The 27896-nt window shown below is 42.0% G+C and overlaps 5 protein-coding genes and 1 long non-coding RNA gene across 11 annotated transcripts; 4 read left to right on the top strand and 2 right to left on the bottom strand.

The window, feature by feature from the left end:
- Positions 1–246: 246 nt before the first annotated feature.
- On the top strand, positions 247–7183 carry LOC135652407 (putative kinase-like protein TMKL1). 4 transcript variants are annotated; one of them, XM_065173318.1, is made up of 4 exons: positions 247–598; positions 687–1223; positions 1429–3613; positions 6148–7183. In XM_065173318.1, the coding sequence occupies exons 1-3, from the start codon at positions 256–258 to the stop codon at positions 2013–2015; spliced, it is 1467 nt and encodes a 488-aa protein (XP_065029390.1). In that variant the 5' UTR covers positions 247–255; the 3' UTR covers positions 2016–3613; positions 6148–7183. The 4 variants fall into 4 exon arrangements, with proteins under 4 accessions (XP_065029390.1, XP_065029399.1, XP_065029380.1 ...); XM_065173327.1 differs by lacking the exon at positions 6148–7183 and adding an exon at positions 4699–5008 and having other exon boundaries at positions 696–1223; XM_065173308.1 differs by lacking the exon at positions 6148–7183 and adding an exon at positions 4973–5008.
- Positions 7184–7326: 143 nt separating this feature from the next.
- On the bottom strand, positions 7327–13037 carry LOC135652421 (probable trehalose-phosphate phosphatase G). 3 transcript variants are annotated; one of them, XM_065173341.1, is made up of 13 exons: positions 12977–13037; positions 12806–12889; positions 11366–11478; positions 10795–11283; positions 10544–10684; positions 10335–10406; positions 10114–10242; positions 9884–9940; positions 9704–9805; positions 9546–9623; positions 9326–9466; positions 9154–9246; positions 7327–9069 (listed from the first exon to the last, which is right to left on the bottom strand). In XM_065173341.1, exons 4-13 carry the CDS (start codon positions 11086–11088, stop codon positions 8986–8988), a joined length of 1191 nt encoding a protein of 396 aa, XP_065029413.1. In that variant the 5' UTR covers positions 11089–11283; positions 11366–11478; positions 12806–12889; positions 12977–13037; the 3' UTR covers positions 7327–8985. The 3 variants fall into 3 exon arrangements, with proteins under 3 accessions (XP_065029413.1, XP_065029410.1, XP_065029420.1); XM_065173338.1 differs by having other exon boundaries at positions 12806–13001; XM_065173348.1 differs by having other exon boundaries at positions 11366–11473; positions 12806–13001.
- LOC135652434 (uncharacterized) lies at positions 7644–8648 on the top strand. The gene has a single exon (XM_065173364.1). It carries the CDS (start codon positions 7644–7646, stop codon positions 8556–8558), a length of 915 nt encoding a protein of 304 aa, XP_065029436.1. The 3' UTR covers positions 8559–8648.
- Positions 13038–15151: 2114 nt separating the features above from the next.
- On the bottom strand, positions 15152–18015 carry LOC135652403 (uncharacterized). Its single transcript, XR_010502123.1, has 3 exons — positions 16175–18015; positions 16023–16098; positions 15152–15716 (listed from the first exon to the last, which is right to left on the bottom strand). It is a non-coding gene; the product is annotated as an uncharacterized LOC135652403 (long non-coding RNA).
- A 43-nt stretch (positions 18016–18058) lies between these two features.
- LOC135652399 (pentatricopeptide repeat-containing protein At5g62370-like) lies at positions 18059–23327 on the top strand. Its single transcript, XM_065173289.1, has 5 exons — positions 18059–21250; positions 21560–21696; positions 21913–22136; positions 22661–22808; positions 22886–23327. The coding sequence occupies exon 1, from the start codon at positions 18201–18203 to the stop codon at positions 20973–20975; it is 2775 nt and encodes a 924-aa protein (XP_065029361.1). The 5' UTR covers positions 18059–18200; the 3' UTR covers positions 20976–21250; positions 21560–21696; positions 21913–22136; positions 22661–22808; positions 22886–23327.
- A 2580-nt stretch (positions 23328–25907) lies between these two features.
- Positions 25908–27051, top strand: LOC103989213 (auxin-responsive protein SAUR36-like). The gene has a single exon (XM_009408049.3). It carries the CDS (start codon positions 26293–26295, stop codon positions 26875–26877), a length of 585 nt encoding a protein of 194 aa, XP_009406324.2. The 5' UTR covers positions 25908–26292; the 3' UTR covers positions 26878–27051.
- Positions 27052–27896: the final 845 nt, after the last annotated feature.

Raw genomic sequence — 27896 nt, 5'->3', positions numbered from 1 at the left:
TAAATTACATTAATACTCGGTTTAAAAGATCATTTTATAAGATTAAAAATAAAAAAAGATTTTATTAGAAAAAAATCTTCTAAATGTATTATAATAAAAATCATTACCATTTTTTTATTTACTGTGATAAAAAAAATACCAAAAAATAAGAACTTCTTATTGTGAGTTGCTTCGATAGAGCACACAAAAATGGGAACATTAGGACTTCTTATTGTGATGTCGTATGATGTCGTTTACATACAAAATAGACGCGTGATGGCTGGGACGGACCAAACAGCCGATCGGCAATCGGCGTCATCGCGTGTCGCCTCCTTATCGATAACAAAACACGGCGTAAGGCACCGAACAGCTAAGACATCAAACCAAAACGTTCCACGTTTACTCCACGCCCTTCATATACCCCCGACTCTTTTCCCTCCCCTTTTCCCTTACTCGAACCACCAAAAGCAGCTCCTTTTGCTCTCCACACACTCCGAGAAACCCGACCAGAGGTATCGCCAGGGTTCTTCTTCCTTCGTCGGACTTCAATCCGAGCGGAAGGCACCGAATCTTGTTGCTCGCTTCGTCGCTCCTCTCAGATCCGAAGCTTCGAATCTCTGTAATTCCTAATCTAATCCCCACTCCATCGAGGAAAAAAAGCGCTTTTTCTTCTTTTTTTTCTGACAGAAAATGGAAGCTTTTTTTAGTCCTCGCAGGTAGATCAAAGCGTCGGAGAGGGGACATGGGGAAAAACCAGGGAGTCAGGATCCTTTTGGGCTTAACCTTCTCGTTCCTTTCCCTCCTCCTCCTGTACGCGTGGTATTACTGTTATCGGAGGAGATTTTCGTCGAGGAGGAGCAAAGGCGGCTCCTTGGAGGACGGCGGTGGTGTTCGATATGGGGGAGAGGAGGAATTGCAGGCGGAGGAGCTTATCAAGTTCGCCGGAGGGGAGAGTTTGACGGCCCACGACATCTTGGACGCGCCGGGGGAGGTGGTCGCCAAGTCGGGGTACGGGACGCTTTATCGGGCTAGCATTCAGAAGAGCAACTCGGTGGTGTTGCTCCGGTTCGTCCGGCCAGATTGCGTTGGCCGGACCGAGGAGGTGCTGCCGGCAGTCCGGACGTTGGGATCGGTCCGGCACCCGAATCTGGTGCCGATGAGGGCCATGTATGTGGGGCCGAAGGGGGAGAAGCTCTTTGTGCATCCTTTCTATGCCGCAGGGACTCTAGCACAGCTCCTGAGAGGTGAGTTTTTCCATCTACCGTTTCAGCGATGTGATCTTCTTAAGGTTCAACCTTGCAACTTTGTGGCATTTGAGCTTAATATTCGAGTTAATGATCTTCTTTTCGATTGTTGATAATTTGGATCAGAGCATGCTTCCTTTTTGCTACCTGCTTTCAAATTGGAATGTAGAATTGCTCATGCAGAAATCTCTTCTATCATTGGCAGCTGGTGTTGCTGAATCGCACAGATGGGATATCATCTACAAATTGTCTTGTGGCATCGCCGGGGGGCTGGATCACCTGCACAATGGGTATGAGAAGACCATAATCCATGGCAACCTCAAATCGAACAACATTTTACTCGATGCTGATTTCCAGCCTCGCCTCTCGGATTTCGGTTTGCACATCATACTGAATCCAGCTGAAACCCAGGAAATGCTTGAAGCCTCAGCAGCTCAGGGCTACAAAGCCCCTGAGCTGATGAAGATGAAAGATGCCAGCAGGGAGACCGACGTCTACAGCTTGGGGGTCGTCTTGCTCGAAATGCTCACTCAAAAGGATCCCATCAATAACGATTTCTTGCAATCGAAGGATCTTCATCTGCCCTCGTCCTTGAGAATTTTGGTTCTCGAGCATAAAGTCTCTGATGTGTTCACCTCGGAGCTCCTAAAGGAGAGTATAAATCAGAATTCTAGTAATGAAGAAGGTCTGGTGATGCTCTTTCACCTGGCAGTGGCTTGTTGCTCTCCGTCGCCTACCATGAGGCCAGACATCAAAACAGTTCTCGGGCGGCTCGAAGACATTGGTCGATGATGATCATCCATCCTGGGAGTGATGGTAGCTAGCAGTAGCAGTAGCAGTAGCAGTAGCAGTAGCAGTGGTACCAATTATTGTTGATGATGTGCTAACAGAGGAGACAAAACCTTAAATTTGCAAAAGTAGATTAGGACCCATTTGATGTGTTGTTGGCTTAGCAAATTTGCATCCCTTGTGACTTCTGGATCAGAGATCTCTGCGAGCGTGAGGAACATGTGGTTGTTGGTATGTGCATTTGTTTGGTTACAGAGGAACCATCATGCATGATCGATCCACAAGAGTTCCAGTTGACAATGTATAGTCTTCCCTAATGGGATTGGGAAGAAACATGTGGCCAGATAGATAGCTACAAGACATGGACAAATTTGAACTCTTGGAGAAAGTTAACTAGTGGGAGCTCATCTGAATCCCCTTTTGGTTGTCGTCTCTCCACCGCGGATTAGCATGAGTTGGAGATCCGTCATAAGAACATGAAACCAGCAAAATCCAATGCAATCAATCTTTATCTCTCCTTGGAGACTCCCAGTCTGATGCTTGTGGTCCTCGGTCCCCTACTGTTCTGTCGATGCATCGAAGAAGAAGAAATCATGTGATTGGTGCTTCTTTTATCTTGCCTATTAAATGGATTTGGCTAGATGTGCAGGGACCTGAAACCTTCACTGCCACCTAATTGTGGGGATTGGTTTTGGATGGTGTAACCTGTTGTTGGCAGACCTTCTTCACTGCCACCTAGTGATGAGGAGTGTGGTTTTAAGTGGTGCAACCAGTTGCCAAGTACAGCAGCAGGTCTAAAGCACATTGCAGGGACTCCCGTTGTTGCAAGGCATTTGTGGATTTCATTCATGTTTCCAAATCCAAACCAGGCACTGAGGTGGGGAACCCACTCGGCACACATGAGAGATGAGAAGAGTCAGAGAAGTCTTGCAGTGCCAGAACATGGTCTCACCCTTGATGTGAATATGAGATGTTTATCTTTAACATGCAATTGAAGAAGGATGGCTGTTCTCTAAAGATTATCTCTGACTTGCACAGACACAGATCTGTCTCACCCATCCCCAAAATTTGTCCTCAGATGATTCCTATTAGAGTGGCACAGAACATCAACTTCTCTTGCACTGTGTGCTGATTCGAAACTGGACACTTTTTATTGTATTAAATGTAATCTTTAGATGTTAAATGATGGCCTTAACTTTATTCAATACCTACCATGATCATATTCCAGCATACTGGACAGACCTGACTGCCGCTCCATACAATAGCCAGAGATTTCCACATCTAAGATGTTAAATATTGAGGATTAAGTGGTCATGATAGGAAGGCACATTACCCATGTCAGGCCATGGTTAGTAGAATAATGACATCCTGGTTTATTTATTTTTCTCTTAGAATGCCATTCTAATAATCTCTGAATCTCTGTTGTTGGTGTCTGTGGCCTACGCTTCTTCGCCTCGGCTTGAGCATGAACAATAATGACGGGGATGGTCGTGGAAGCGGAGTCTTTCGCCCCCCCTCTTTCTGCCGGTGTTACGGTTGAGGAGGAGGATGAGGACTCTGATTCACTTCAAATTTGCATCATCATATCATATATGATCAAGGTATGTCTTGAGCTTTGTTCTTAGCACTTGAATGTCTTGAGCATTTGAATCAGGTCGAACAAATCCCTGCTTGGTTTTATCACATGATAAGGAGCCTCTATGAAAGTATAATCTCTTGATGAATGATTTTGTTTGTCTGCAGTCATTCCAGAAGCAACCGTTTGTTTGTTTTCTTGATTCATAAGTTTTACTGAAACAACAACACCATGTAGTGAATCGGCAATGAACATCTCTCCCTTACAGTATCTAAATTACACACATAGAACTTCAGAATCTTGATCGTGGATTTGTCAACATATCCCTCCAAATAAATTCTGCTTCGATTTGTGCTTTCAGAAATAGGCTTATTCGTAGAAATGGCATGGAAAGATGAACTGAAGGGATGTTCTAAGATCAAACCAATTATTTTGTCTTCGGAAACCAGAATAAATTGGTGCCTTGAAATTTTGTCACCTGAAATCCTTCGTTTATATCTGCCACATCAATAAACTTCATAACATACATTAGTTGATTGCTAGCTAGATAAATATCAAAGGAGCAAAAAGTTGGAGATCAGACAAAGATTAAAATAGGCCAGTATCCATGGCTACCTCAGTTTTTTTTTTTGTCTTTTGGAGAATGCTTCAGGGATGAAGCTAAGAGGACTTGAACAAGCAGTGATGGCAGCAGCAGAAATCATGTAAGAACAGTAGCATTGAGTAGGGAATGAAGAATTATTGACAACCTCAAAGGAACTAGTTAATAGAGAAAAAACATGGTCAGGTTTGATTCTCATTTCTTTTATTCTAGTAATTTATCTTGGGACAGAAACATGGTTATGTATATTAATAACAAAGAACAGATGGTCATGAACAATTAGTAGAACTCTAACCATTTTGTTTTTTGTTTTTTGTTACAATCACATAAATACCACTATGTCTGCTAATTATCACTCTAAAATCTCGCCATAATGGGAAAAAAAATCATCTGAAAAAGTTGCATTAAGATTCGCAACGAAAACATAATTTTATTTTTTTTTAATTTAAGATCTGTAGAACTTTCAATGTAGATAAATTTTTTTTAAGATATTGTCTCCAAAATTTCAGTGGATCGCCGCTAATAAAAACACGAGTGACTAATCCATGGACTGGATCTAGCTTATGTGAGCTCTTGATCATGCCGAGGAGAGAACCATGGGCCTCGAAGACATTATTGCTCTGTGGATTATTGGATTGAAGGGAACTTTGAAGATGGAATTCACTGCACTTAGTTTTAGCATAAATAAAAGCATCATAGAATTGCTTTAGAACGGTGCCGGATTTTTCTCCATTTCTTCAGATATTACACATGACCTACCTAATTACTTTTGATCTTTGTCAGTTTTGTAAATGAGAATGATCTGTTTGAGATGTTCCACTTCCAAGGATTCTTCAGCTACAGTCTTCAACTTCCCCTCAAGTTCATGACAGAACATAATGTCTACTGATGTAGTAGGATGCTGCTATCAAGTTCAGATTGGCATCACTTTACTCCTCACAAAGTGAAATCATCAAAAGCTAGATACCCCAACAAGAGGCTGAAATGAAGCCCTTTTTTTAAGCTTTCTAGGAGAATAAAGTCATAGAAGAGTGTCCCCATCATCAAGTAATATTCCTCTCTCTCCCTCTCTCTCTCTCTCTCTCTCTCTCTCTCTCTGTCTGTCTCTCTCTTGCTAAAATAATGTGAATGTAAGCTCTGTGTCTATGTTGCATTTTCTATAGAACAGAAGGTGATCAAAGATGGTGAGACACTTCCATCAGTAAGCAATTCACCTGAAACCCTTTTTCCCTTACCCAATTTCAATGGTTGATACTAATGGCATTGTAAAGTCACAATGAATGCATGGCAACAAAAATATAATGAAGTATTACAGCCATGCATTCTGGTTGGATCACTCCTAAAATAAAATGATAACTCACTAACTAATAAGGAAAAGCTAAGATCAATTTGATGCCCTTCACATGTTACATGTCCTCTCCTTGTCGTTTCACATCTTTGTATGGAACCATTTGCTATTGTTCATTGTCTCTTAAACAACATCATCACCATCACAAAACAAACAACCAAGGCATGTTTGTTGGCATTTATTTCTATGCAAGGATTATATTTTTCTATCTTCTCCAATCTAACATTTGTTTATAAGATCGTCATCCTATAATGTATAAAAATGAATTCTCGCAATCTCCTAAATCCTATATTGTCATTATGTATAATCATCTATTCTTCTCTTTCCTTTTTTTTTTTCTATTTTTCCAGTATTTATCATTTAATTATTTGTGCACAATTGGTAGAGTTGCAATTAATCTCATATTAATTAGAGAATCTGAAGAATCAAAACCTAATTAAGAGTGACTCCAAAATCATATTTGACACGACTAACAGTTCATGAAATCATATTTGACATTCTAAAATATCCATCCCACAAGGTTTGTATCGATGACACGATTAACATTGTATAAGATTATAATTAGCTATAATGATGACCAGATACCTTTTTTATATGGGTTGCGCAACAGGTGTTCGACCGAGTGCCACTGAGCCCAACCGAGGAAGAGAGCGAGTCCGGCAGGCACCGAGTTGTCCGAGGGGCACGCCCGGCCCAAAAGCTCTCTCGCTCTCCGAGTCGTCTCACGAAGCAGGCGTGAGAGAAGAAAGGCTGTCTGTCGGTGGTGGCCTCATCTGCCCCCCCTCCTCAAACCCCACACTCGTTTCAGGCTTCACTTGATCCAGCAGCTCCATCACCTCGAGATTTCCGAGACCTCTTCCCTCTTCTCATCATTCCAATTTGATCTCAAAGCTGCGTTCTTTCCTGGGTCGATGATGTGCTGCTGAAGGAACAGAGATGACGAAGAAAAGAGCCCCTTCCTTTCGTAGTACCTCTTCCATTCTATCCTCTGCTTCTGTGTAGAGCAATGTCTCCTCAAGAAGAACTATACTTGGGATTTCACCCGAGCAACACATCGAACGACTCTTTGACTGCAGATCCCATCAGCGGAAGTGGCGGTAATAATGATTCCAAGTGAGGTAGGGACAGGATAAGAGCTTGGTTTCTGGGTCACCTTTACTTCCATCAACAACAGGCCTTCTTGCGCTACTGCAAATTGCACATGATGATGATGGTGATGGTGATGCTGCTTTTGTTGCCGACTCAGTGGGTGACTCCAAAATCCCTCTTCGCCATCATTCCTCTCGGTTAATCCACCAAGAATGCTGCTGAGCATTGAAGTTTTGCCTTTCATCTCTATCTCTCCACAGCAACACTATGGCTATGTATGAGAAGGCATTCTCTTTGTTGGATCTTGAATGTCAAAGATTAACTATAATTAAACTATAGATTGGTCTGAGATATTTATCATGGACTGGACATGGCAGGCAGCACCACTCGGTCAGATCTCATTTATTCCTCCTCTCTGGTTTTGGTGGAATACTGAAATCATCAACCCTTGCTGGTCCAACATCAATCAAAGGTGTGAGTGAGATCATTGCAATGCTGACCAAAGTTCAAACAACAGGAACATCAACCATATATATATAAAGAATCTAGTTTAATTGATAAAGATTTTTTTATAGATTATTTTAAATATATTGATAAAAATCTATCTTTATGATTTATTCTTTGAAAAGATATATATATATATATTAAAATTATATAAAAAAACATAATCATATGAGAAAAGAAAGTAAAACAAAAAAAGTAACATTAACAGTAATCGGCCACTTGTTCCCAATGCTTATCCCAACTACACTTTACCCAACCGACCATAAATGTGGTGGAAAATAAATTGAGCTCCACCTAAAGCAAACCCATAAACGAAAACCCACCGCCCTACTTACATTACCAAGAGGACCGACCACTCACCGCCACCACCTCCTCCTCCTCTAACCTTCTTCTTCATCGGCTCTCTCCTTCTCTTTTGTGTTCTGGTTCGTTACTTCTATTCTGTTTTTGGCCGTCACATCCGTCACCGTCGACATTGTATTGGGCCGACATAGCCGTCACCGTCGCTGTTAAATGGCGACGGGGTGGGTGAAGTCACTGCACTGCAAGTCTAACGCCGTGGAAGATGTCGTCTACTCGCCGACGCGGTCATCTTCGTCTTCTTCTTCTGCTAAGAAGCCGCTGCTCTCCTCCGTTTCCTGCAGTAGCGCATCTCACACCGTTAAAGACGTCATCTTGCTGGCCCCTAACTACCCTTCCTGCTCCTCCTCGATTCCGAAGAAGCCCCGGCACAACACGAGGCCCAAATCCAAGCACAAACCAAGAACACCCCGTCCGTGGGCGTCGCCGCCGTCGGTGTCTGCGTCCGAGCTAGTGGGGCCCGCCCGCGCGGAGCCCATCCCCACGCTAACGGAGCTGCCGGCAGGCCACTCGTCGCGGCGGGTCGTGGAGATCATCTTCAGCTCGAGCTGGTGCTCCTCCGGGGCAGGCGGAGTCGACGGCTCGGCGGCGGCGGCGGCGTTCCCGAGCGAGATCGAGATGCTGTTCCGGGTCCACAACCCGGCCCGGACGGTGGCGCGGTTCGAGGAGCACCGGGCGTCGGTTCGCGCCCGGGCCGACGACGCGCGCTGCGCCGCCGACGGGAACGAGATGATGCGGTTCCACAGCGGCCGCGCGGGGAGCGTGGTCTACGACGCGGGGGTGGCGCGCAGCGCGGTGTGGTCGGCGGGGAGGAAGGTGGAGGGGGTGCGGACCTTCGCGGGCAGCGGCGGGGCGCACGCGAGCGGGGGCGGCGGGGCCGGGCGGAGGGGGATGCTGGTGTGCCGGGTCATCGCGGGCCGAGTCAGAGGAGAGTCAGACCCCGAGCGGGAGGTCGATTCGGTGAGCCTGGGGAACGGGGAGCTCCTGGTATTTGATCCCAGGGCAGTCCTCCCCTGCTTCCTTATCATCTATAAGCTCCCATCATTATTTCCACCCATCATATCGTAATCTCCTTATCATTTCTTGTGGAATGTGGAATGCTTCGTTGGTGTAAACTTTCATATGGATATATAATATTTTCTCCTTTATTGTTCGTTACGTAATTTCCTTTATGCAATCATTGAGGGTCACTCTGGTATGGTATTCTTTGCTCGTGTTCAAAGAAACTGTCGTTTTGTTGTTGGTACTTCAATTAGCCATTAGCTCCTAATAGACTCAAATCTTAAATTACGATTTGAGATGAACCTGTTTCAAAGCTAAATTACGATTAACAAATGATTTCCCAAAAGTTGCTCCTGCATTCAACATTGGATGACCAGAACATATACTGAATTAACAAGTAGAAACGGGGGAACATGGCCATTGAACTTTGACAACAATTAACAAATGCAGAATAAAAAGATAACCATATATATATATATATATATATGATGGCTTATGATTTAGTTATATGATCTTTGGTTTGTAATAATGCTTGGGACTTGTTCCATCTCACGAGGGACTTGAGAAATTCTAGTACCTGCAAGAGAAGAATAGCGAGTATTATATTCACGTACCACACGTACAATGGAAGTAAATGGGGAACGAACAGATATTAAGTCACCTCAGACGGGTCTCTGAGAGAGTAGAAGGCATTAGTTTCTTTAGGGAGGGTGGATACCAGTATACCAAATCCACGGTTACTCTCCCTCAAGACCTGCCAAGTTTCGAATTATAAGAAAGAAAATATAACAAAACTAGCGTAATTTCGAGTAACAAGTTTCCTTCTAGTATACCTTGAATGCATCCTCATCGGTACGATCATCTCCAACGTATATCGCAAGTACATCATCACGATGGCTAAGCCCGAGTGATTCGAGAAGAAACTCGACAGCTTTACCTTTATTCCAGTCAATCACAGGACGGACCTCTAAAACCTGAAGAAAGAAGAAGAATCAATCTTACAAGAGTTCATAGAAATCTTCCAACTTTTTCTGGCCTAAAGTTTGTGTTCACCTTCCGCCCATGGGTGACTCGCAAACGTGGGAAACCCTTTAGAAAGCCAAAAACACGCTTTCCAACTTCTTCCCACATCTGAAATATACATAAAAATCATCAGGTGCAAATTCTTCTTTTAGGTTGGGTAACTAAAATAAAGCTTTTACTTCTTTTACCTTCTCGTCAACGTTGCGGTAATGCACAGAGACGCAGAACTTGTTACTCTCGACTTTGACACCTATAATATCTTTGGTGATCTCATCGAGAGAGTCGTACACCTATCATTCAAAACAATCTTTCAGGAATAATATGGATGACAGGAACTAGTAGTTGTTGAAGATGGCAGCCAGTCCTACCTCATTGATCATTGGCAGAAACTCGCTAGCAGGCTGGAATAGGTGGACCTCTTTACCCTGTTACCAAGAATGAATCAGCAGCTAGATAGCAAGCCAACAATAATGTAGAATTTTCTTTCTTAGATGCTGAATTATGAATATAACATCATCATTTGTTCGAACCATAACCATGGTTAAACAAGATATTTAACAGGATCACAAATACAAACTGCATGTCGTGTTAGTTCAACCTGCTCATCAGTTGTTCTGATGCAGCCTGGATGGTCATCAACAGACTCAGATTCTCTGATTGGGCCCATTATGTCCATCCCATGACTGCCAGCATAATGCAGTTCTGATAGCCTCACAAATTCGTAGACCTAGAACGAACAAGTGTTTTCTTAATATCATTAAATAACACGTTAAAGTGTATTCATTTATATATAATTACCACCCAAATAAAAAGCATTACCTTGTCACGGGACCTCCCACTAATAATTGCAGTTGGGAAGTACTTGGCAACTTTTTTTACAGCGCTTCGCATCTGAAACAAATTAAATGATCACAATGAAGAAAAATAAAACCCTAAACAGCAGACGAGAGATTAAATATTGTTTACTACACTAACCATTATTTGGTTAGTGTAGTAAACAAGTTTGTGCAAGTAGGAAATCAACTCACCGCAACAGACATAAATGCGTGGTCAGGGTTGTCGACAATAGGTGAAAGAGTTCCATCATAGTCCAAAAACAATACAATATTCTTGCATTTAGCATAAGTTGTGATGAGGTGAAACTTAGTTAAAGCGGATGGATAGCTCATCTGCAGAAAGAGTGCAAACAAATATGAGGTTATTCAAAATGTTTTTTTTATGACACTATAAAAATTCCATAGGGTAGCAGTTTTAATAAACAACAGCAGCATAAACTCACCATCCAGGTGCGGTACGCAGCATCAGTTTCGTCTGGTTGAGATTCAGAGGTGAAATCTTTGTTCATTAACTTTTTGCGAGGAGGTGATGAAGATTTCATCGCGTCCAGCCAACCAGTGGCTCGGACATCATCAAGTTTACCAGCTTTTCTTCTGGGAATCTGTAAATACAAACCAGAAGACGAGTACGGTGCTGCTACCGGGGAATATGGTGTTAAGTTAGATGGCAAGCCCAATCTTGACTTGCTCAAAGGTACAGGATCAGTGAGAACAGGGGAACTGTGGTTCATATCCATGGGTTCAAGACCACCAACAAAGTTATGTTCAATAGTATGATATCTGACAGCCAGCTCTCACAGAATTAATCAGCCTCTGTTTTTCCTTTTTTTGTATATTTATCCGACCCTCTTATCAATGAAAAACCACCTCTTCAATGTCTTCTTGTCAGTTGAATTGTGCATACAGTCCATCAAGCAGACGCTACTTGAAAACTGAGAAAGATTTGTCAGATTAAACAGAAAAAATATTTAGTTTTTGGAGAATGAAGAAAATGAAGATAAACGCAGTGTATACCTGATCATTGCAACAACTATAAAGCATTTACACAAGGCAATTTGATCATTTGAATTTGTATGTTGTCATCAATAAGAACCAATTCTTTATCACTTTAACCAGCAGAACCTATGCTGTACAAATTGGAAAAAACACCAAATTATTGATTTAAAAGATCACCAAATGAAATTCTTGTGGGAAAGAATCGATAGTAATAGTAGGACCATTACAGTGGCAAACTTAGGTTTTACAATATCAAAAAGGACTAATAGAATACTGGCATTCCAATAGTACTAAAAATGTCTGACACATGCTCATTTTCCTGGATTTATACATGCACAATATCTACCCAATCAACATATAAGGAGCTATAATTATGAAAATTTATGGAATATGCGCACATTGATGCTCAATTAGAAATTGGTACCAACCCTGTTTAAGTAGTATTTAAGGCTAAGCACCATGTCACGGATGAAATTAATTTAATCTTGTAATCTTCTAAGAATCTGCTTATAAATTAATTCATTCAACCAGATTGGACGCATCACACAAACAAAGACATAATATAGCAATATTTAAGAACCTCGCCAAATGCTGACAAGATGAATAACAAGCTAGAAAACGAGTCAAGTAGATAAAAAGGTCATTAAAAAAACCACGACGATGATGTTGGATAACGTGAAATGGAAACATCATTTTTCATAATTTTATAATTTGGTCTTAAACTTTTCTCCCTCACAAACACCCATGATCATACGACACAAAGAGTCACATTTAAGAGAAAGTCTATTCCCATCAGCTTTTAAGAAAAGATAATCTCCAAGGGAAAATATTTATAAAAACGTCCACCGTCAATTGGATCAAAACAAAGAGCAGATTTGGCGGTTGGGGAACTGGCAATCAAAATCAGATTCACCGTGCTGATTCCGGTGGCAATTAATTCTATCGTTGTCAATTACTGTTAGTTATTATATCGATTTATTACGTAACAAAGAAGCACCGAAGATGGGGCTCATCATCCGGGCAAAGGGCAAACTCGGAAACAACGGGCTGCTGACTCGGAAACCAAGGCGGAGAAACGCGATAGAAGGCACGCCATCACCCAAACAGTGGTCTTGGCTGCCCAATGAAGTCTCCAACACATCACCAACTGCAGCAAAACGAATCCAAGAAAACCAAACTACGCAAAAGAAATCGGACTTAAACCCCGAAAAAAGGAGCGATTAGCCTTTAAAACAACCTCCATCAAAGAAATAATCAAAACGATGAACAAAGAAATAGCCAAAACATCACCGTCCAATCAAAAAAAGGAGCAAAGAAAAGCTACAATTATATTCGTTTTCTCCCACGGCATAAATCGAACGATTGTATGAACAAACAAACCCATCACCGAGAAAGAAACCAAAGTTGCCGAGAGGACATTGCTTCTGGATCGATGCAACAAAAAAAGGAAAAGCTCACCTGATTACAGCAAGGGATGTCAAGTCAAACGCGATCGAGCCGCTTCGCCGATGAGATCTGACGAGCTATAGCCAAATCGACACCCTAAAAACGAATCGAGGAGGAGGCGAGAAGATCAATCGCTAGGGAATCGCAACGAACAATAAACAATCGGAGATAAGGGAATATTACAGAGATCGGGGAGAGAAGAAGAAGAGAAGAGATCAGCGTTCGGGGCAGGCGCCTTATTTATAGCGTTCCTCGTTGCGACAAAGAGGGAGAGAGAAGCGTGCTCTTCGAGGTAACTTACGGTTGCGAAAAATATTGTTATTAATGTTATTATTTATTACGATATCCTAATTAATTATATATGAAAGGATGACATTAAATAGTAGCGAGAAATCTATGATGTTTAACGCTCTTCCCGTATTGGTAACAAAATCACGCTCTTCCCGGTGAACGTAGCTGAAAAGAGACCCACATCGGCATCAATGCTTCCTGTTGCCACGCTGTCAACCGTGATTCACGGTTCAGCTTTCTTGCTCACGTTGGTTCGCCATGTTCGCTAACTCGGTGATGGGCCCCAACCCAGAAAGCGAGCGGAGATCCGTGACTCCTACCTGGGCAAAGACGGCTGATCCCTGCCGTGGTTTTGGTGGTTCTGAGATATGGGTACGGAAGTGGGTGTTTTTGGCGGTCGATGTCCGCTGCGAGGCCTCCGCGACTCTCGCGACCGCCCGCGTACGCTGACGGCCGCGTGGACGCACGCCGTACGCTTCTCGACGTGGCCACGTGTCGTCGGGCTGGAGCTGGGCCCCGCGCTCGCTTTCGCCTTAGCTGCCCTCCCCTTAAATTATTTACGAACCCAAAAAGATACCGGTCCTACGCAAGCTCACCTAGTTCGGGTTGGCCAGCCAATCAACTTGATGGGTAAGTTTCTTGGGGCTACGCATGTGTGCCTTTCTTATGCGCGCGTCCCTTCTTTGACCGTTTCGCCCACCCGTGTGACCCAACCGGTCACGTGGGAAGAGAGATCCCGCCGGGGCTCGCCGTCGAACTGGTAGCGGTCGGATGCTCCGCGGTCAAAAGCTGCTCTGTCTTCTTCGTCACTGTTCCATGGAGGAGAGGACAGGGACATTAAACTACCAAACAATACAAACCGCCACCAGAAGAAAGAGTGCTCTCTGGGGCCGATTGCCAAAAGTTACTGACCTTTTCTGCGGCTTCGATTGGTCAATGATGCTAATGTCTCAAAAGCTGGGTCCAAAGCATTTGTTGTTCTGCTGCGGTAGAACTTTCATGGAGGGCGCCAACGTGGAAGTCCTGCTTAAGACTTCTTCTCATCAATATTTAATGATCGTGGTGGTCTTCGATCGATCTGTCGGCGCATGCCATCGAATTCTTTGCCTATGAGGCTTCGTTGATGGTTCGCGAGAGTTGCTGGATTCGGACGCTCCGCCATTCACCACGCTCGAAGTCTAAGCATTCGCGCGCATTCCCTGCTTCGATTATTGATCCCCGTAGCGGTGGCGCTTTTCCGTTGCCTGTGTCTGCATTATCTTTTCTCCGTTCTGAATGAGAGAGCAACGTTGCGTGCAGGTCATTTTCTTTCTTATCTGTGCTTTGCGTTGCCTACGACAATTTGCATCTCTCAGCTCTCAGCGACAGGAAATGGCAGCGAATCCGCCTCGGATCCACGATGGCGGCTTGTCGAGGACGGAGTCACGACGACGACGGGAGGGGGCCCGCCGGGCCCACGCGCCAACCGCCGATGATTTGTGTTTTCGGTGGGGCTCGACGTGGCGGTGACGCCGCTACCACCATCGTCTGGGCTTTGACTCGGAGATGACGCGGAGCCAACTCCTGCGACGTCGAAAGAGTCAACACCGTCAGAACATTTACAGACGTTGAACTCACTAATTTTGTTGTTGAATCGTACGTCAAATTAAATTATGATGCACTAAATCCAATGCTTGTATGATAATATATCAAATGCAAAATCTTTGTAGCCACATATGTCAGGGCATCAGCTGTGTACAATTGGGTTGTGATGTTTTGATCAGCTACGCTGACAGGTAGGGGAGGGAATATTGCATTCCAAGAATCCATGATGAATTGGTTGCTAAGCTCTCACAGTCATGGCCAGCTCACATAGCAGTCGCACGGCAAATGGAGACAATAGCAAGGATTATATGTTCATATAATTTCATATACTGCATGTGTTAGGGTGGATGTTTGAGATCAGGGAGTGCAAGACACTAATATTAATGCATTTTATACACAATACCCAAAATGTGGATAAGCATCAAACACTGGCATTTTAGTTTCTTCAACAGGATTAGAACCTGGCATATATTTTTAGTGATCAATACATGAGTAATGATACAAGGAAGGTTAATATACGAGGTTTGGAATTTGTCGGTCATCAGACTGCAAAGAAGCAACTTTACAATCATGTTCATGAATTCGGGAGAGTTAACAGAGAACTTTTCTCTTAAAGTTGAAAGCAATTACTTCCCGCTCTGCTTTCGTTGCGCCGACAAATTAGGTCAGAAGCTCTTCCGTGAGATGTTGAGGAGATGGGAGACACTGGCATCTGTGGTTGAGCTATGTCCAAGTTTTTGTATGCCCCATCAGAAATGTAATAGATATGACAAGACTAAATGGCTCTGTCATGTTTTGGGTCCTCAAGAACACCCCAACAACTCCAATGCTGCAGCAAATGAATCAACATGTGAGATGGGGCACGAGACGATGAACTTTACACCACTGGTATGGCCCTGGGGACCCGTATCACTGCTCTGTTTTCTTCATGGCACAACAAATTCTTAGGACCATGCCGATAATTCTAGCAACAGCTACACCATGGCCTCATCTTAAAAGCAGTCTAGGGTAGCTGTCTTCAGTGTCTTCTTCTAGATATTTCTGGGATCTGCACAACAACAATATTTTCTTGAGAACAACATAGAAAATGCTCCATTTAAATGGAATACGAGGAACAAGTTGGAACACTGAGAATTTAGGAAATGGAATTTGGAGCTTCCACTCAAATGGAAAAGGTTACGGATTTTCTATCCTTCAAGTGCTTGCTCCTTGTGGTATGGGTTCAATTGATCATGGTCTTCGACTCTTAACAACACAACACTATGTACAACCAAATCTGAAACACCAATTCTATGAAAGGCATAAAGTTAAATGAAACCAAGAACTGAAAATTGGACTGTGTCCAATTACTTACCAGACGATCTTAAATTTTGTTTGTCGAGCTGGGTTTGTTGGCCCGATAATAAACATCATCGAGAATCTTGAATATCCTAGCAAGGAGCATCAAGTTAGCAATTTCACGATTCTTTCTTAAGTATAGAAAATAGAGTTCTTATATAAATATACCATGTGAGGTACTTGTATGCAAATACCAAGTAAAGCCTGCTGTGTCTCAGCATCTCTGGAGAAAGAGAAACAGCATTTTGTTAACCCAAATCCCGGCAGCTAATGTTCGCAAACAAATCATTGGCTGATCCCCATAGTGAGAGCAATCTCCTCAGTCAAAATATCATCAGATTAGTGGAATATTCTTTGACACTCAGGAAAATATAAATGTAGGACAACTCAGTGCATGAGGCTGCCGCCAAGGTGGAGTTTGAGGAGCTTAGTCTTCCCTCCGTAAATCTAAAGGTTGTTTCTGGGGTTCGAACTCAATCACCTATGCTGCAAAAGAGCAACTTCACCATCTTGTTAAGGCTCACTCTCCCACAGATGCAGTTAGTATCAGTGGTGACTGCAGCTTGATAAATTGAAAAAGAGGCTTACTGCAGTCATATTAGAGTGGTGACTGCAGAAAGAAAAAAAATATCTGTAACTGGGAGTATCTTTCTTGAATATCAATTGACAGAGAGACTTGTAATGCAATCTATTCTTGAACGAGTTTATTGGTCCAATGACAACCAAAAATATCTACCAATCATGACATTTCCATCTGGTGTATCGGTTCATTAATATGCATGCAACATATGTTGTCTAGTTTTGTTTCTCTACCTCAGATGTTAATATGCATTAACATCATATATTAATTTTTCCTATCATGAGATGGGTGTTGGGATGAACTGTGATAGAGTAAACTTGAGCATTTATAATATGATGTCTCAAAAAATGAGTCAGAATCATATAAGACTCTTTCTCCAAGTCATGATTGTAGGATTATACCATGATGATGAGAGATCCAGCAGTAATAAATAGTATGCTCTTTGATAAATGAGTTCAAATGCATGCACACACACACACAGAAAGTTTTGCTCAGAAATGGTCATTGACTATCTCAGAAAAAGTTTTCCAAGCTACTAGAATCTACATGATGCAATGATCATCGTTATGCCTATAATGTATATAAGATCAAAACCATATTTCTAGTGCATCACAATGTCTTCAGATGAATGAATTCTAACAAAAGGACCTTTTCAAATGTACTGGTGTCGAACATAGTGAGAACAAGTATTGACCTCCAACATACTAAGAGAAAGCTTTGCTCAGATATGGTCATTGACTATCTCAGAAAAGTTGAAAGCTTTGCCCATATATGGTAATTGATCATCTCAGAGAAGTTCTCCAAGGTATTACAATAATCTACATGATGTAATGATCATCGATACGCCTATAATCGGTATAAGGTGACAAACGCATATCATGCGCATCACATTGTCTTTCGATGAATGAATCCTCTGTAAATGTACTGGTGTAGAACATAGCAAGAACAAGAATCACCTTCACACTGGTAAAAGATAACCCTCTATAGCTGAGCTGATAGGTGATAGGAAATAAACCCACGATCAGGTGGCCTAGAACCCTTCTTTTTATTCTTGCGACCAACGTGATTTGAGAGAGAAAGAGCCATGAAGTTTAGGATTTCATGATGGTTCCTTCGGTTTCTTCGAGTGAGGAGCGGAAGAAGACGAGGGAGGAGGAGGAGAGACTTGCCCGTGGACTCGCGCAGCATCTTGCCTTGAAGCGAAGGTGTTCGACCAAAGTACTCCTGGTTTGGGTTTGGGATGGGGGAGGACGGCCCGGCTTGACATATTACCGGTTGGGGTTTTCTCGAGTCAAGTTGGAGGAACCAAGTCGGCTTAGATTCTTAACTTAGACTCGATGCAGATCCACTGATTCCATGTTGGGTCCGAATCGATTTGAACCCTCTCCCCTCAATTGTAACATCTCTACCGTCCGTTTACGGTATACTTAAGCATGAACCGTGGATCTGAAGCGAGTTCGTAGAGGGCAGTATCCTAACCCAATTTGGTTGGACGCGTAGAACAGGTGAAGTGGCGGCGGACTCTTCTTGCTCGCTGCCGGCTCCTCTCTCTCTCTCCCGCGATGCTCGTCCCCCTTTGTGCCCCCTTTCTCTCCCTGCGGCGGCCGCCACCAGATGTTCGCGTCGAAGACTCGCATCCTCTGCTCCGTCAGAAGAAAGCTCATATATTCTCGCTTCTCCTATTCGGCCGCCGCCTCCGTCTCCTCTTCCCTTCCCATCTCCGACTCCGACACGCCGCCTCCCTACGAGGACATCCCCGCTGCCCACGGGTCCCTCTGCCTTTCCCTCCTCCTCCGCCTCGTCCGCCGCGGCTTGCTCTCCGCCGCGTGTTCCGTCCTCGACCGCATCGTGACGAGGTTGCCCATCTCCGACGCCACCGCGGCGGTCGACCTCGTGGCGTTCCTCGGCCTCTCCCCTGACCATGGACGCCTCATACGCTCCCTCGTTTACTCCGAACAGTTTCTAAAGGCCGAAGCTCTCTTCGCGCACGCCACCAGCGGTGCACTCTCCGATGATCCCTCTGTGCTGGATGCCATCATAGAATGTCTTTGCAAGATGGGGAAGTTGGTAGAGGCCAAATTCCATCTGGACCAGATGATAAAACTTCAAACTTTGCCATCGCAGAGGACGTATAACGCATTGCTGCGCGCGCTCTTTACGGAAGCAAAGTTCTTGGAAGCTGTGGACCTCTTCTTGCTAATGGCAGGCGCCGGCGTTTACCCTTATTTATTGTGTTATAATCTATTAATCCCTAATTTGTGTTCAAAGGGTTACTTGGGTCAGGCACGTTACCTGTTTGATACAATGATCGGCACAGGCTTGCACCCTGCTGCCCATGTGTACAAGTCCTTAATTTGTGGATATTGTAAGGAGGGAAGGTTGGAACCGGCTCTGGATATTTTCAAGGCAATGAAGGAAAATACTTTCTTGAAGCCAGATTCCTATGCCTACAATTCCCTGATACATTGCTTCCTGAAACTTGGTTGTGTTGATTCAGCATTGGAGCTGTACAATGAAATGATTGAGACCGGATTGCAACCTAATGTGGTGACTCACAGTATGATGATCTGTTGGTACTGCAGGAACCACAAGCTGGATTGTGCTTTGAAGCTGCTTGATATGACCTTTAGACATGGTTTAGTTCCTGATGTCCAATGCTTCAGAGTTGTGACAACAGCGCTTTGCAAGGAAAACAGATTGGTAGAAGCTGAGCAGTTGTTTGATAAGATGTTGGAAAGTGGTCTCATCCCAGATCCTATGATGTTTGTTTTGCTGATTCAGAATTTTCCGAAAGGTTATGGATTTAAATTTCTTTGGAAGACTCTGCAGGCTATAGCTAAGGCAAACAGTACTGCTGATAATTTATATTCCTCAGTACTTTCCATTTGTAGTTCAGATGAAAAGTCTCTAAAAGAAATAGCAGTTCTACTTGACGAGATCATGAAGTGTAATGTGCTTCCTATTGATGTGGTTCTTAATATAATGATAAGCACCATGTGTGCAGAAGGAAAACTTGGTGTTGCTTATTGTTTGATGGACCAAATGGTTAGTTCTGGCTGTGAACCTTCAATTTCAACATACAATTTTCTACTAAAATGCCTATGCAAAGAGAACCAGATGGACGACGTTCGACTACTCCTGAACCTAATGCACAGCAGGGGAGTGGTAGGGAATGAGGCTACTTATTCCATTGTGATACATGCATATGGAAAACTTGGGGACATAGACTCAGCTTTTGAATCATTTGATCAGATGATTGATCAAGGTGTTGAGCCTAATGTCGTTATCTATGACTCGATAATCAGTTGTCTGTGCAGAATGGGAAGGCCAAGGGCAGCTGAGCTAGTGTTTGACAGAATGATAGGAGGAGGGGTCATGCCTGATGAAGCTGCCTATACTACTCTTCTAAATGGTTACTCTAAAATTGGCAGGCCTTTTGATGCTTGTCGCCTTTTTGATGAGATGATAGATCAGGGTTTGCAGCCTAGCTCCCATGCCTATAGTGCACTTATAAACGGACTAATAAAAAGAAACATGTTTAGAAAAGCCTGCCATTATCTGGATAAGATGTTGATGGATGGGTTTCTTCCAGATACAGTTCTCTATACAATGCTATTTAGTCAGTTCTTCAAGAAAGGGGACGTATCCTTAGCCCTGGATCTAGTCGACTTGATGATGAGAAACCAGATTGAACCTGATCTGATTACCTATGGATCATTAGTTAGTGGGCTTTGCAGAAATGTCTTGCGTCGAAATAGAATGCCTCCTCCATTGTCTTGGAAACTGGAAGACGCAAGATGCATGCTTTTCAGGTTGCTGCCACAGAAAACTGTGTGCCTAGAAAAGATAGAACACAGGGATTATTGCAGATCAACTGCACAAACGATTGAGCTTGCGTTAAATATAATGCAAGATCTAGCGGACAATGGGATGATGCCAGATCTTCATGTTTATAATGGAATGCTCAATGGATTATGTCGAGCTAACATGATTCAAGATGCTTATGATTTGGTTACACTAATGCAGAAAGTTGGCATCATTCCCAACCAGGTGACCTTTACAATTTTAATGAATGCCCACATCAGAGTAGGTGAGATTGACCGTGCTGTTCAGTTATTCAACCACATGAATGGAGATACACATGTTCCTGATAAAATCTCCTATGACACATTAATTAAGGGTTTTTGCAAGGCTGGAAGAGTTGATGAGGCTCTGTCGCTTGTTAAAATGATGCAGAAAAGAGGCTTTTGCCCAAGCAATACTGCATATGATACACTAGCTGAATCTCTGTTTCTTAGTTCTTCCACTGACCTTGCCATCAAGCTGCTTGAGGAGATGCTTTCTAATGGTTATGTGCCACGGCCTAGTAATTTTTATAAGTTGATCTGATTTCTCTCTGAAAGTAATTTGTTTGAGGCTCATAGATTTTTTAATATGATGCTGAAAAGAGGAAAAAGTCCGGATCAGGAAACAAAGATGCATTTGGTTGAAATGTGTTTCAGGCATGGACTATTTGACATGGCTTTTGAGATTGAAGGAAACACATTAATCCATGAGAACTCTCGACGGAGTGAGTGCCATTAAGCATCAAAAGTTATTGGAATCGTGCCTGAAATTTTTGAATGCTTAATTGATTTTCGTCCTTCATTAACCTTCTATTTAAGGTAATGAAATTCTTTGATGCATGGAAACTTGCACTCTGTATTAGACACATGTTGGTTATGATGCATATGGGATCCTCTTTCAAGGTATCTGATATCTAATTAGTAAATGCTTCATGGATTACTTAGGATAACTGCTTATCCATTTTATTTAAGTGTTGGTAATGCATCTTTCTTCTAGGAATTTTTGTCGAAAATGCATGATCAGTCATGATTATGAATGAGAATTTCTGTATTTTTGAGAGCATATCATGTCCATAAAATCTGTAACCAATTCCAATAAGTGTGTATGGTTTTTTTTCTCTTTTGCAGGACAATTACATAAGCTGACAATTAAATTGTCAAGCGGCATGGGCGTAAGTTCCAGGCTTGTGCTAATGAAAGGACAAGAAGAACCTGGATGCTGCTCTTCAAATGAAAGAATTCAAGTTGCACGATAACTATTTCAGGTTTGTATGCTGGAACATTTTGTGTGGTAGAGAAACAGCCACCAACAGAATGATCATTAGCAAGTCTGGACAGGAAATAAGTGTATAGTCCATATAAATGACAGTTAACCTGCAACTTAATTCAACATTTCAGGTTCATCCATGCACTTCAGCAATTTCTAGTTCATCTGCATGATGATTGCCAACTACTATAACAATTCTTTTGGCATCCATTAGGTTATTGTTTGATCAAGTTCTATTTGACGAACTATTCAAATGCATGAGGACCACGTCCAATAGACAAGGGAGTGAATTATGTTGCTGTCAGTCACCCTCTACATGATGAAGCGTGTTCCATGTGGTGCTCAATGGAAGTTGAACAGTGATATGCTAGACATGAGAAGCAGTGGTGAAGGCACACTGTGGTTAACTCCCAGTGGTTAAATAAATATCCATTTTTGGTGAGCACTACATCTTTGTGGTATAACTGTCATATAATTGTTCATGTATTGGATTACTGGGATTAATATACATACAGTACAGAATATTGCTCCCTGGTGTGCTATTTTTGCTTGTCAGTTATTAATTCTTGTATCTATTTAGGGTGTTTCATTGTCCTCTTTCCGGTGGATTATACCTAACAGAGGTGTTTGTTCTTTCTATATCTATTATGGCCTTTACAAACCAATATTTGTGATTTTGCCTCAGAATTCTATGCTATGATTAGTTTAGGCATGTGTATCAAAGAAATAGGGTCCATGTACTGCAACCTTTTTCTTACTGACGGAGTAATTAGTTCTTAAAACTTTGCTAGGTTACTATGGTAGCAGTTTATTGCAAAATCATGATATGCATATTTTAAAAACCTTACTGGTTGTAGCATCAATGAACCCCATGGTAAGATATTGTATATTGTACTGTCCTGTAATGAATGATTTGGAGTTACAGTTTACTATCTGAAGTCACAATTACTTGCTGCCTGCAGGTGCACTTATTAAGTGGGAGTTCAGCAATACAAAGGAGACCGAATCAGGAAGCTTCTCTATATTCTTTTATTCAACAATTGCTTGCACGTATATTTGGGAATTTGGATGTGGTGGAGATGATTGCCTTTGCTTACATGTAAATGTTAGGTATTCGCAGGTTCTCAGGCCTTTTCTCTTTTATATGAGTGTAGATATACATCTCAAACGCTTGTGGCAACTTGCAGGTACCGGCATCTTCGACGATGATGTGTCTTGCACCGGCATCGGTCTTATACGCCCCATTTGTGAATGTTGTCATTTTAATTGGGGTTAATGTTTGCCTATGCCTCAACTAGAGACAAACCGTTTCGGCCTTTTCCTGTTAGTTGCAATGCTTCTCAAAAGGGACAAATAGTGGGATCGTTAGGTAGCGTCAAAGGCACTGCATTGTTATTTGGACTGGGCGGAAAAGGTTCCTATATAAGCTGTTCTACACATCACAAGTGCTTATTTTATCTATGTTACCTGGGACCATTGGAGTGGGTACAAGAAATTTCTTACTACAGTACTTTGAGGCAAGGGCCCTCCACCCTATGTATCTAATACACATCTTAATGTATTCATACATGCATGTTACTGTAGAATTGTGGATAGTTTTCTTGCTATTGTAGATTGCTTCAAGCCGTCGATGTGCCGCCTTTATCCACTGGAACTTAAGTACATAATTGCGTATGTGGAACATACTCATCTCGGTGATGTCGATGTTATCGTTCTCTGTTGCCCCATGTTTTGTCCATGCATTCCATCTCATGCTTTGTCATGTTGATGTGTCTTTTCCTCTCCTATTTCTTGGCTTTTATCTGCAATTCATTTGAGACTTTTGCTGTGATATTTGTCGAGATTGACGTCGGATTAGATAACAAAGATGTGGGCTTACAACATATCTTTTCTTCCCTTATGAAGTTGACTTCTGTTATGAGATTAGCATCAAGGTTTTAAATATGGTTTCGATGTTTGTTTCCGCAACCTATTATTGAATGTATCCGATTGATGTTTGATATTATTGAATGTATCCAATTGATGTTTAAAACTATGGTTTGCACCATCTTTAATTTCTTCAGTACCTTAAATGTATCCAAGTGTTTGTCTTTAGTTTCTCTGTTTCCCTTTCATCTATGTCATCGTAAACATGGGGACAATTAGGTCAAGGCAGCAAAATCCAACACTGCTGAGTCGGAAGCCACCCGAATCTATTCGTACTGGCAGACGACCCCAACGTTTATAATCTTTTCATCACGCGTTCACCCAATCTCATCATGACTCAACGTTGCAATCACCACACAAGTCGATCTGATCCATTATGGATCCATAAACCATTAGGATATGCCACCGTACGGCAACGCACGGCGTGTCCTTCTCGTGCTTGACACTGAGAGCAATGGAGGCTCCCTGACTTTGACTAGATTTCATGTCGGATTGAGATGGTGGAGCTGTTTCACGCCCCCAAATCTTGTCTTCATCATCCAAACAATCATCATATTAAGCGTTTTAGAAGAACTCGAGGTTCTGTTGCCATGCCCACATAGCAAACTCGATCTTCTTGGTTGGCACAGTGTCTTTCTTGTTAGGTTGCAAGCTGGGGGACAACATGAGGAGTAAAGAAAGGGACACGCATGCATTCCGGCCACCTGCTTCACCAACACTTGCCTCGTGTCTCGTGTTGGACGAGATAAATCATGCCGAGTGCCGGCGAAGGCAATCGATGATGTTTGTGGGACTTCTCTGTGTCATGTTCGTTCTACTCCTCCTTCGTCTGATGTATCTTATATTAGATACACAGAATTTGAATTGGCAAGATTTAGATCCACTGCATGCAGAGATCTTCTCCTCGTGATAAGGCTGGATTCTGTCCTTCTTGCTTTAGATAGATACTACATGAGAGATTTCCTAAGAAAAATCTTCAGTTTTAGGTTGCTTTTATTGTTATCATTTTTAAAAGATCAGAAAAACTTATCGCTTTATTATGAAATAATTTATTAGGTTGTTTTTATTTTATAAAATCATTAATATGATATTTTGAATCATTTTGGATGAGAATTATGATATAAGATTTAATTTTATTAATTGTCTTGAATTTAGGTCTAAATTAAAAAAAAAATATTTGAATTTAAATCGATTCAGCGTTACAATATTTTTGAATAGAGTCATAATTTTTTTTTATAATGTTTTTTAATAGAACTATCATTATTTCATAATAAATTATTATAAAGAGTACAAGAATTTTATAATAAAAAAAATTTAGACCTAAATTCAAGAAAATTAATAAAATTAAATCTTTTATCATAATTCTCATCCAAGATAATTCAAAATTTCATAATAACACTAAGCCTATAGTAGGGTTGATATTTATCATTAGTAAAAATTTTAATTAATTGGAACTTAGTTACAATATCCTTTACTAGAGTTATAATATTTTAACTAAATGACAAAAAAACATCACAAATGCGTTTTATATTATCATTCTTTAATAAATAAAATAAGCATTTATCAGATTAAATTTAAAATAAGGATTAATCATCCTTTATTTTGAAATATTTTTAAAATTCATTTATATTTTATGAAACTTAATGCATAAGTTTCATAATTAATATTTATGAAAATTTAAATTAATAAAATATTGATTTACAATTTTTTTTAGTTCAGTAATTAAAAAAATACTAAACCAAAAATACTGATAAGTGGTTCAGCTTAACATCAAAGCCATTTAATTGGTTTTGTCAAGTGATGATTTTATTATTATTATTATTATTATTATTATTATTATTATTATTATTATTATTATTATTATTATTATTATTGATGTTGTTGTTGTTTTAAAAGGAAGAAGCTTTCATATCACACACTATGATCGGTTGCAGTGATGGCAAAGAGAGATGATGGGATGCTTAGCATTAGCAGAGAAGTATCAACATGTTGGTGTTGAATGGGAGAGGCATTAGCAGATGGTGGGAAGCTTCTATTCCCTTAATTCTGGTCTTGCTTTTACTGTTCCATCCCATGCAAGGCAACATCTCTCTCTCTCTCTCTCTCTCTCTCTCTCTCACCTGCATACGAAGAGTATTATTAGGCTCGGCAGTTTACTCTGTGGGCAAGAATTATCCCTGCAAGTGTAATTACCATATGGGCATGCCAATTAAGGAAGATATGAATCAATCATAAAAGAGAAGAAGAATACATCATTTGCAGTTCTTACGTCTCTTCTTCGTTTGAGACTTGGGAATTGGGACTCGAAAACAAACGACATGATGCAAAGGCTCACTATTGATTGACCTTCCTTTGCTCTACTTATACTTTCTCTGGTCTTTACTGCACATTTGAGCCTCAGCAACCCGACCTCCTCCTCCTTTTCTTCCTCCTCCTCTTACCTTTCTCTCTTCTACTATACTCTTTCTACACAACAAAGCCTCTCTCTCTCTCCTTCTTTCGCTGACAGAAGAAGAGAGTTCGTGCTGATTAGTTCCACAACAAAAGTAAGAAGCAGAGACAAGGAAGGAATGACCAACACCTCTGGTTTCTTTGAAGCTGCTGAGTAACACTACGTCGTTTTCTTCCTTCTTCTTCTTCTTCTTCTTCTTCTTATTGTAACTTAGTTATGAAGAGGTATAGAGGATTCAAGTTGGGGCGGCGGCTCGTGAGAGTTTGGCGATGGGTCCTCCACCGCCGGAGCCGTCGCGTCCCCAGGAGCTACCTCCGCCTCGACTCCACCACCGACTCCATCTCAAAATCCCTCCTTTCCGGGCCTTCGACGACGATGACGACAAAGCTCGTCCACTGGGGCCGCCATCTCGCCAGCCGCCTGCGCCGCGGCCGGAGCGCAGGAGGAGGAGGATCAGGATCGCGGCGCATGGTTTGTGCCCGGGGCTCCGCTGACGAGGTGATGTTCGGGGCGGGAGTGCCGTTGCTGGAGAGGGAGGGCGGGCGGGGTTGGACGCCGCCGCCGAAGGGGCACCTGGCGGTGTACGTCGGCGGGGAGAAGGAGGGTGGGCCACCACGCAGATACACGGTGCCGGTGATCTACTTCAACCACCCCTTGTTCGGGGAGCTGCTGCGGGAGTCGGAGGAGGAGTTCGGGTTCCACCACCCCGGCGGCATCACCATCCCCTGCCCCGCCGCCAAATTCGAGCTTGTCCGGACGCGAATCGCCGCCGCCGCACACAACAACAAGCTCCGCCGCTGATGCCGCCCCAGTCCTCCCGTAATCCATCGCATCACTGTTGTCTTGGAAACATTTCCTTTTTGGAACTGTTCTTTTTCTCGTGTCAGTAATCCTTTTTAGTCTTTTAGGATTAGCTTCTTATAATCTTGCCATGTTCTTGAATGAGAATCACAGTACTTCTTCTCTGCTTGGAAAGACTTGGCATCAGTCCACGCTCTTCCTTTTCCTTTCTTTCTCACTCTTGCTCTTCGCATTGCAATTATACTTTCATAAATCAAGGAGAATTCCAAGGAAAAATAGTAAATTGAGTGAGTGAAAGGATATTGAATTTGGATGGAAGAGAAACTATATTCTGCAATGAAAAAAATTGAAGAGAAATAATTTATGATTAGAGGGAGAGAAAAATCAATCTAAGCAAGCAAATCTATTCCTTTTCTTTTACTAAAAGGAATTGGCTGGCAGCAGGTGGATGTCCCGATGACCAAATCTGCTGCAACAATTACTTGGTCATTAATCTAATACTTCTGTTCCATGAGGAAAGATCAAAAAAGCTGTTCTTAATTCTTTTCTACTGCATGATCACTGTCACCACACAAATCAATTCTTTTACTGTTGCACGATTACATTTGTCTTCTGTAGAGGAAGCAGGGCAGAGCAATTGCTTCGGTGGAACTGCTGTTGCTTTGTGAGCACTAGTTATCATCTCATTCTCTATCTGTTCTACTTCTCAGAGTACAAGTTGAAGAATATTATTATCATGTTTGATGGATTCTGCAAAACTTCCATAGTGTTGTGTTGCCATAGTGGCCAACTTCTTCATGCAAACAATGTACTGCTTTGGTGTCCACTAAGCAGAAAGAAAATTCTAACTTATACTTTATTCTAATATATATACATATATATGAAGGATTTAGCAAGCTCTTTTCACCAGATTTACCATCTGTGGTCTGAAAACATCTCAAGTTGATTAATGGGTAGTTTCATGTTTTCAAACCAATGCAACAACAACAATACAATACAATTGTTTCAGCAGATAGTTT

The sequence above is a fragment of the Musa acuminata genome, chromosome BXJ1-4 (assembly GCF_036884655.1).
Source record: "Musa acuminata AAA Group cultivar baxijiao chromosome BXJ1-4, Cavendish_Baxijiao_AAA, whole genome shotgun sequence".
NCBI lineage: Eukaryota > Viridiplantae > Streptophyta > Magnoliopsida > Zingiberales > Musaceae > Musa > Musa acuminata.
The sequence above is the reverse complement of the archived record's forward strand: the minus strand, read 5'-3'. Positions and strand labels throughout refer to the sequence as shown.